At 67.4% G+C, this 10000-nt stretch overlaps 1 protein-coding gene across 1 annotated transcript; it reads right to left on the reverse strand.

The window, feature by feature from the left end:
* Window positions 1-1252: 1252 nt before the first annotated feature.
* Window positions 1253-9770, reverse strand: IMP4 (IMP U3 small nucleolar ribonucleoprotein 4). The gene is made up of 6 exons (XM_074167893.1): window positions 9675-9770; window positions 8365-8497; window positions 7326-7480; window positions 6126-6220; window positions 5939-6009; window positions 1253-1365 (listed from the first exon to the last, which is right to left on the reverse strand). Exons 1-6 carry the CDS (start codon window positions 9723-9725, stop codon window positions 1253-1255), a joined length of 618 nt encoding a protein of 205 aa, XP_074023994.1. The 5' UTR covers window positions 9726-9770.
* Between the last annotated feature and the right edge of the window lie 230 nt (window positions 9771-10000).

The raw sequence follows: 10000 nt of genomic DNA on the forward strand, positions 1-10000 counted from the left end.
GGTCCCAGGGGGGTACAAGGGGTCCCATGGGAGTCCCGGGAGGGGGGGGTCCTGGAGGTCCCAGGCGGCCGGGGGGGTCCCAGGGGGGTCCCCGGGGGTGTCCTGGGGGGGGGTCCAAGGGATGTCCCAGGTGGTGGGGGGGTCCTGGGGGGGGTCCCAGGGGGGTCCTGGAGGTCCCAGGTGGCTGGGGGGGTCCCGGGGGGGGGGGGTCCAAGGGGTCCCATGGGAGTCCCGGGAGGGGGGGTTCTGGAGGTCCCAGGCGGCCGGGGGGGTCCCAAGGGGGTCCCCGGGGGTGTCCTGGGGGGGGTCCAAGGGATGTCCCAGGTGGCTGGGGGGGTCCTGGGGGGGTCCCAGGGGGGGTCCTGGAGGTCCCAGGTGGCTGGGAGGGTCCCATGGGGGTCCCGGGGGGGGTCCAAGGGATGTCCCAGGTGGTGGTCCTGGGGGGGGTCCCAGGGGGGTCCTGGAGGTCCCAGGCAGGCAGGGGGGTCCCGGGGGGGTCCCAGGGAGGTCCTGGGGGGGGTCCGAGGGATGTCCCAGGTGGCTGGGGGGGTCCCAGAGGGGTCCCAGGGGGGGTCCTGGAGGTCCCAGGTGGCAGGGGGGGTCCCAGGGGGGTACAAGAGGTCCCATGGGGGTCCTGGGGGGGTCCTGGAGGTCCCAGGCAGGCGGGGGGGTCCCGGGGGGGTCCCAGGGAGGTCCTGGGGGGGGTCCGAGGAATGTCCCAGGTGGCTGGGGGGGTCCCGGGGGGGTCCCAGGGGGGTCCTGGGGGTCCCAGGTGGCTGGGAGGGTCCCATGGGGGTCCCGGGGGGGGTCCAAGGGATGTCCCAGGTGGTGGTGGGGGTCCTGGGGGGGGTCCCAGGGGGGTCCTGGAGGTCCCAGGTGGCCAGGGGGGTCCCGGGGGGGGGGTCCAAGGGGTCCCATGGGAGTCCCGGGAGGGGGGGTCCTGGAGGTCCCAGGCGGCCGGGGGGGTCCCAAGGGGGTCCCCGGGGGTGTCCTGGGGGGGGTCCAAGGGATGTCCCAGGTGGCTGGGGGGGTCCCAGGGGGGTCCCAGGGGGGTCCTGGGGGTCCCAGGTGGCAGGGGGGGTCCCGGGGGGGTCCCAGGGGGGTACAAGAGGTCCCATGGAGGTCCTGGGGGGGGGGGGGTCCTGGAGGTCCCAGGTGGCCGGGGGGGTCCCGGGGGGGTCCGAGGGATCCCGGGGGGGGGTCCAGGAGGGTCCGAGGGGTCCCGGGGGGGGTCCCGGGGGGGGGGCGTGGGTCAGGCAGCGCTGAGCAGGCGGCGTTTGGGGGCGGTGGCGGTGTAGGGGTGCCAGCGCCACTCCACGTCGGCGGCGTCCCCCTGCTCCAGGGTCCCCAGGCGGATCAGGTAGGCTGAGGGGGACACACACACACACGGGGACACGTTGGGGACATTCATGGGACCCTCCTGGGGGTCCTCGGGGACAGTTGGGGACACTCGGGGATCCCTTGGGGACACTCCTGGGGCCCTTGGGGACGGTTGAGGGCCTTCATAGACACCTTGGGGACATTCATGGGTCCCTTGGTGGCAGTTGGGGACACTTGGGGACAACTCGTAGACCCCTTGGGGACACTTCTGGGGTCCTTGGGGACACTTGGGGACATTCATGGGGTCCTTGGGGACACTCATAGACCCCTTGGGGACATCGATGGGTCCCTTGGTGGCAGTTGGGGACACTTGGGGACACTCGTAGACCCCTTGGGGACGCTTGTAGGAGCCCTTGGGGACACTTGGTGACACTCCTGGGGTCCTTGGGGACATCAATGGGTCCCTTGGGGACACTTGGGGACCCGTTGGGGACACTCCTGGGGTCCTTGGGGACACTTGGGGACACTCATAGACCCCTTGGGGACACTCGGTGACACTCATGGACCCCTTGAGGACATCGATGTGTCCCTTGGTGGCACTTGGGGACACTTGGGGACAACTCGTAGACCCCTTGGGGACACTTCTGGGGTCCTTGGGGACACTTGGGGACACTCATAGTTGCCTTGGGGACATCGATGGGTCCCTTGGTGGCAGTTGGGGACACTTGGGGACGCTTGTAGGAGCCCTTGGGGACACTTGGTGACACTCCTGGGGTCCTTGGGGACACTTGGGGACATTCATGGGGTCCTTGGGGACACTCGTAGACCCCTTGGGGACATCGATGGGTCCCTTGGTGGCAGTTGGGGACACTTGGGGACGCTTCTAGGGGCCCTTGGGGACACTTGGTGACACCCCTGGGGTCCTTGGGGACACTTGTAGACCCCTTGGGGACATTCATGGGTCCCTTGGTGGCAGTTGGGGACACTTGGGGACACTCATAGACCCCTTGGGGACACTCCTGGGGTCCTTGGGGACACTTGGGGACACTCATGGACCCCTTGGGGACATTCATGGATCCCTTGGTGGCAGTTGGGGACGCTTCTAGGAGCCCTTGGGGACACTTGGGGACACTCCTGGGGTCCTTGGGGACACTTGTAGACCCCTTGGGGACACTCCTGGGGTCCTTGGGGACACTTGGGGACACTCATGGACCCCTTGGGGACATCAATGGGTCCCTTGGGGACAGTTGGTGACCCCTTGGGGACATCGATGTGTCCCTTGGTGGCTCTTGGGGACACTTGGGGACACTCGTAGACCCCTTGGGGACACTCCTGGGGTCCTTGGGGACACTTGGGGACACTCATGGACCCCTTGGGGACACTCGGTGACACTCATGGACCCCTTGGGGACATCAGTGGGTCCCTTGGGGACAGTTGGGGACACTTGGGGACCCCTTGGGGACACTCCTGGGGTCCTTGGGGACACTTGGGGACACTCATGGACCCCTTGGGGACATTCATGGATCCCTTGGTGGCAGTTGGGGACGCTTCTAGGAGCCCTTGGGGACACTTGGGGACACTCCTGGGGTCCTTGGGGACACTTGTAGACCCCTTGGGGACACTCCTGGGGTCCTTGGGGACACTTGGGGACACTCATAGACCCCTTGGGGACACTCCTGGGGTCCTTGGGGACACTTGGGGACACTCATGGACCCCTTGGGGACATCAATGGGTCCCTTGGGGACAGTTGGTGACCCCTTGGGGACATCGATGTGTCCCTTGGTGGCTCTTGGGGACACTTGGGGACACTCGTAGACCCCTTGGGGACATCGATGGGTCCCTTGGGGACACTTGGGGACATTCATGGATCCCTTGGTGGCAGTTGGGGACACTTGGGGACACTCGTAGACCCCTTGGGGACGCTTCTAGGAGCCCTTGGGGACACTTGGTGACACCCCTGGGGTCCTTGGGGACACTTGTAGACCCCTTGGGGACATTCATGGGTCCCTTGGGGACAGTTGGGGACACTTGGGGACACTCATAGACCCCTTGGGGGCACTCCTGGGGTCCTTGGGGACACTTGGGGACACTCATGGACCCCTTGGGGACATCAATGGGTCCCTTGGGGACAGTTGGGGACACTTGGGGACCCCTTGGGGACACTCCTGGGGTCCTTGGGGACACTTGGGGACACTCATGGACCCCTTGGGGACATTCATGGATCCCTTGGTGGCAGTTGGGGACGCTTCTAGGAGCCCTTGGGGACACTTGGGGACACTCCTGGGGTCCTTGGGGACACTTGTAGACCCCTTGGGGACACTCCTGGGGTCCTTGGGGACACTTGGGGACACTCATGGACCCCTTGGGGACATCAATGGGTCCCTTGGGGACAGTTGGTGACCCCTTGGGGACATCGATGTGTCCCTTGGTGGCTCTTGGGGACACTTGGGGACACTCGTAGACCCCTTGGGGACACTCCTGGGGTCCTTGGGGACACTTGGGGACACTCATGGACCCCTTGGGGACACTCGGTGACACTCATGGACCCCTTGGGGACATCAGTGGGTCCCTTGGGGACAGTTGGGGACACTTGGGGACCCCTTGGGGACACTCCTGGGGTCCTTGGGGACACTTGGGGACACTCATGGACCCCTTGGGGACATTCATGGATCCCTTGGTGGCAGTTGGGGACGCTTCTAGGAGCCCTTGGGGACACTTGGGGACACTCCTGGGGTCCTTGGGGACACTTGTAGACCCCTTGGGGACACTCCTGGGGTCCTTGGGGACACTTGGGGACACTCATAGACCCCTTGGGGACACTCCTGGGGTCCTTGGGGACACTTGGGGACACTCATGGACCCCTTGGGGACATCAATGGGTCCCTTGGGGACAGTTGGTGACCCCTTGGGGACATCGATGTGTCCCTTGGTGGCTCTTGGGGACACTTGGGGACACTCGTAGACCCCTTGGGGACATCGATGGGTCCCTTGGGGACACTTGGGGACATTCATGGATCCCTTGGTGGCAGTTGGGGACACTTGGGGACACTCGTAGACCCCTTGGGGACGCTTCTAGGAGCCCTTGGGGACACTTGGTGACACCCCTGGGGTCCTTGGGGACACTTGTAGACCCCTTGGGGACATTCATGGGTCCCTTGGGGACAGTTGGGGACACTTGGGGACACTCATAGACCCCTTGGGGGCACTCCTGGGGTCCTTGGGGACACTTGGGGACACTCATGGACCCCTTGGGGACATCAATGGGTCCCTTGGGGACAGTTGGGGACACTTGTAGACCCCTTGAGGACAGTCCTGGGGTCCTTGGGGACACTTGGGGACACTCCTGGGGTCCTTGGGGACACTCATGGACCCCTTGGGGACATCGATGGGTCCCTTGGTGGCAGTTGGGGACACTTAAGAACACTCGTAGACCCCTTGGGGACATTCATGGATCCCTTGGTGGCAGTTGGGGACGCTTGTAGGAGCCCTTGGGGACACTTGGTGACACTCCTGGGGTCCTTGGGGACACTTGTAGACCCCTTGGGGACACTCCTGGGGTCCTTGGGGACATCAATGGGTCCCTTGGGGACACTTGGGGACACTCCTGGGGTCCTTGGGGACACTTGTAGACCCCTTGGGGACATTCATGGGGACAGTTGGGGACAGTTGGGGACACTCATAGACCCCTTGGGGACACTCCTGGGGTCCTTGGGGACACTTGGGGACACTCATGGACCCCTTGGGGACATCAATGGCTCCCTTGGGGACACTTGGGGACCCCTTGGGGACATTCATGGGTCCCTTGGTGGCAGTTGGGGACGCTTGGGGACGCTTCTAGGGTCCCTTGGGGACACTCGGTGACCCCTTGGGGACATTGATGTGTCCCTTGGTGGCTCTTGGGGACACTCGTAGACCCCTTGGGGACATCGATGGGTCCCTTGGGGACACTTGGGGACCCCTTGGGGACACTCCTGGGGTCCTTGGGGACAGTTGGGGACACTCATAGTTAGCTTGGGGACATCGATGTGTCCCTTGGTGGCAGTTGGGGACACTTGGGGACAACTCGTAGACCCCTTGGGGACACTCCTGGGGTCCTTGGGGACACTTGGGGACGCTTCTAGGGTCCCTTGGGGACACTTGGTGACCCCTTGGGGACATCGATGTGTCCCTTGGTGGCTGTTGGGGACACTTGGGGACACTTGGTGACCCCTTGGGGACATCGATGGGTCCCTTGGGGACACTTGGGGACCCCTTGGGGACACTCCTGGGATCCTTGGGGACACTTGGGGACACTCATAGACCCCTTGGGGACATCAATGGCTCCCTTGGGGACACTTGGGGACACTTGGTGACCCCTTGGGGACATCGATGGGTCCCTTGGGGACACTTGGGGACACTTGGGGACATTCATGGATCCCTTGGTGGCAGTTGGGGACACTTGGGGACACTCGTAGACCCCTTGGGGATGCTTCTAGGAGCCCTTGGGGACACTCGGTGACACTCCTGGGGTCCTTGGGGACAGTTGGGGACACTCATAGACCCCTTGGGGACATCGATGGGTCCCTTGGGGACACTTGGGGACCCCTTGGGGACACTTGGGGACACTTGGGGACACTCACGGCGCAGCTGGAAGCGGGGTCCCACCTCCTCCAGCTCCACCTCCCTCCCCCGCCGCCGGTAGACGTGGTTCCTTGAGGGGGGGGGGGGAGAGAGGGGGGGGAAGGGTCAGTACCGGGGGGGAGGGGACACCCGTGTCACCCCCCCCCCCTCCCCCCCCAGTGTCACCCCCCCCCCAGTGTCACCCACCGCACTAAGATGACGTCATCCTGGTTGGCGAATGTCACCACCCGGCGGGTGTGGGGGCGGGGGACGGGGAAGAGGTGCTTCAGGATGGTCCCCACCTTTTTTTTGGGGGGGGGGGGGGGGGGGGGGACGACACGATGACACGAGGGGGGGGGGGTGTGTCACACCCCCACCCCCAAAAAAGGCCACACACACACCCCCCTCCATGTCCCCCTGCCCCCCCCCCCGGGCACGTCCCCAGTGTCCCCCCCCCAATGTCCCCCCACCCCTTCCATGTCCCCATGCCCCCCCCCCAACACATCCCCGTGCCCCCCCCGTGTCCCCAATGTCCCCCCCGCCCCCTCCCATGTCCCCCCCCCACGTCCCCAATGTCCCCCCCACCCCCTCCCATGTCCCCCCCCCATATCCCCATGTCCCCCCTGTGTCCCCAATGTCCCCCCACCCCTTCCCATGTCCCCCCCCCATGTCCCCAATGTCCCCCCCACCCCCTCCCATGTCCCCCCCCGTGTCCCCATGTCCCCCCCGTGTCCCCAATGTCCCCCCCACCCCCTCCCATGTCCCCCCCACATCCCCAATGTCCCCCCCCGTGTCCCCAATGTCCCCCCCGCCCCCTCCCATGTCCCCCCCCATGTCCCCACGTCCCCCCCCGTGTCCCCAATGTCCCCCCCGCCCCCTCCCATGTCCCCCCCACGTCCCCAATGTCCCCCCCACCCCCTCCCATGTCCCCCCCACGTCACCAATGTCCCCCCCACCCCCTCCCATGTCTCCCCCACGTCCCCAATGTCCCCCCCACCCTTTCCATGTCCCCCCCACGTCCCCCCCCGTGTCCCCAATGTCCCCCCCGCCCCTTCCCATGTCCCCCCCCGTGTCCCCAATGTCCCCCCACCCCCTTCCATGTCCCCCCCCATGTCCCAAATGTCCCCCCCGCCCCCTCCCATGTCCCCCCCCCGTGTCCCCAATGTCCCCCCCACCCTTTCCATGTCCCCCCCACGTCCCCCCCCGTGTCCCCAATGTCCCCCCCACCCCTTCCATGTCCCCATGCCCCCCCCACACATCCCCGTGCCCCCCCCATATCCCCCCACCCTTTCTATGTCCCCCCCGTGTCCCCAGTGTCCCCTCCACCCCCTCCCATGTCCCCCCCACATCCCCAATGTCGTCCCCCCCCCATGTCCCCCCCCCCCTGTCACCCCCCCCCCCCCCTACCCGCCGCCCCAGGGGGGTGTCCATGCGCAGCAGCAGCAGATGGGGGGCGGCCAGGGGGGCCCCCCCCAACCCCCCCACCTCCTGCCGCAGCACGGCCCCGCTCAGGGTGAAATGGGCCGTGGGGCCGTGGGGGAGGTGACACAGGGCCAGCCCGTCTGGGGGACAACGGGGGGGGGGGCGGGGCCTCAGATGGACACGCCCACCCCCCCCAAGTCCCGCCCCCTCCCCCCCAATTCTTCCTACACCCCCCCCCCCCCCAGCACAGGGTGGCCCCGGCCCCCCCCTTTCAGCCTCGCTCCTTCCCCTTTAGCCCCGCCCCTTCCCCTTTAGCCCCGCCCCTTCCCTTAACCCCACCCCCCCCGGAAAGCCCATCCCGTAAAGCCCCGCCCACCAAAGACTAGCTCCGCCCACCCACACCCCACCCCCCCAAGCAGCCCCTGAGCCACTCCCACTCCTTTAGCCCCGCCCCTTCTCCTTTAGCCCCGCCCCTGGAACACCCACCCCCACAAAGCTCCACCCACTCCTCAAGCCACGCCCCCTCCCAGAAACCCCGCCCCCCTCAGCCACTCCCACTCCTTTAGCCCCGCCCCTTTCCCCTTAGCCCCGCCCATTCTCCAGCCCCAGGGGCTTCCTCACCCCCACCCCCTCCCTGGGCGGCTCCCCAAGCCCCGCCCCCTTTAGCCCCGCCCCTTCTCCCTTAGCCCCTCCCCTTCTCAGCCCCTCCCCTTCTCCCTTAGCCCCTCCCCTTCTCCATCCCCAGGGCCTTCCCCAACCGCCCCCTCCCCACCCAGGGCGGCTCCCCAAGCCCCGCCCCCTTTAGCCCCGCCCACTAATCACCCCTTCCCTTAGCCCCACCCCTTCCCCCTTAGCCCCTCCCCTTCTTAGCCCCTCCCCTTCTCCCTTAGCTCCTCCCCTTCTCCATCCCCAGGGCCTTCCCCAACCGCCCCCTCCCCGCCCAGGGCGGCTCCCCAAGCCCCGCCCCCTTTAGCCCCGCCCCCCCTTTGGCCCCGCCCCCTCCCAGCATGCCCCGGGGCCGCACCTGGCCGCCCGCGGGTCTCGTGCAGCACCAGGAGGTCGGTGACGCCGGCCGCCCGACAGGCCCCCACCAGGGCCCCCAGCTCCGCCCGGCCCCGGTTCATGCGTCGCGCCCCCGGGATCAGCAGGCACACCTCCTGGGGGCGGGGCCAAAGGGGGCGGGGTCAGGGAAGGACACGCCCACACCCTCGGCCACACCCCTGCAGGCTCCACCCCCTCCCACAACCCTCCAATGGCCCTTTAAGGGTCCCCCCCCCATCCCCTATGGTCCTTTAAGACTCCCCTGCCCCACCCCAGGGGGCGGGGCCAAAAGTGGGCGGGGTCATACAGGGCCACGCCCACCTCCACACCAAGCCCCGCCCACCCAGGGAGGCTCCACCCCCTCCCATCACCCTCCAATGGCCCTTTAAGGGTCCCCACTCACCCCCCGTAGGAACAGCCCCGGGGGGCGGGGCCAAAGTGGGCGGGGTCGTACAGGACCACGCCCACCTCCACACCAAGCCCCGCCCACCCAGGGAGGCTCCACCCCCTCCCACAACCCCCCAATGGCCCTCTAAGGGTTCCCCCCCCACACCCCCTATGGCCCTTTAAGGGTCCCCTGCCTCACCCCAGGGGGCGGGGCCAAAAGTGGGCGGGGTCATACAGGACCACGCCCACCTCCACACCAAGCCCCGCCCACCCAGGGAGGCTCCACCCCCTCCCACAACCCCCCAATGGCACTTTAAGGGTCTCCCCCCCCATCCCCTATGGTCCTTTAAGAGTCCCCTGCCCCACCCCAGGGGGCGGGGCCAAAAGTGGGCGGGGTCGTACAGGGCCACGCCCACCTCCACACCAAGCCCCGCCCACCCAGGGAGGCTCCACCCCCTCCCACAACCCCCCAATGGCCCTTTAAGGGTCCCCACTCCCCCCCCGTAGGAACAGCCCCGGGGGGCAGGGCCAAAGTGGGCGGGGTCGTACAGGGCCACGCCCACCTCCACACCAAGCCCCGCCCACCCAGGGAGGCTCCACCCCCTCCCATCACCACCACCCCCCCCCCCTATGGCCCTTTAAAGGTCTCTCCCCCCCCCTCCCCCCCCCCGGAAGAAGGAAAAGGACAAAGGGGGCGTGGCCACACAAGACCCCGCCCACCTCCCAGCAAGCCCCTCCCACAACACGCCCCCGCGAAAAAGCCACGCCCCCGTTTACCCCCATTGATGCTGGAGGGCGGGGAGGAGGGTCCAACCTGGCCCCGCCCCCTCTCATCGAAGCCACACCCCCACCAAGGCTCCACCCCCCCGAGACCACGCCCCCCCCCCACCCCGTGGCCCCGCCCACCTTGGCGAAGAGGCGGAGCCTGGCGCTGGGCTCCCGGGAGGTGGTGACCATCACCTTGGGGGGCTCCAGCCCCGCCCACCGGTACTCGTCGTCATGGTTACCATCAGCCTCTTGCCGGGGGGGGGGCGGGGCTTAGTCAGGCCACGCCCCCCCCTCCCACCCAGACCACGCCCCCTCCTCCCACCCAGGCCACGCCTCCCCGGGGGGAGGGGGAGGAGATTAGGGCAAATCCAGGGGTGTTTTTTTAAGGGGGAAACGGGCAAATTTAAGGCAAATTTTTAGGGGAAATTTTAATGAGGGGTTTTTTTTTTGGGGGGGGGGGGGTG

Source organism: Numenius arquata, unplaced genomic scaffold (assembly GCF_964106895.1).
Source record: "Numenius arquata unplaced genomic scaffold, bNumArq3.hap1.1 HAP1_SCAFFOLD_1799, whole genome shotgun sequence".
NCBI lineage: Eukaryota > Metazoa > Chordata > Aves > Charadriiformes > Scolopacidae > Numenius > Numenius arquata.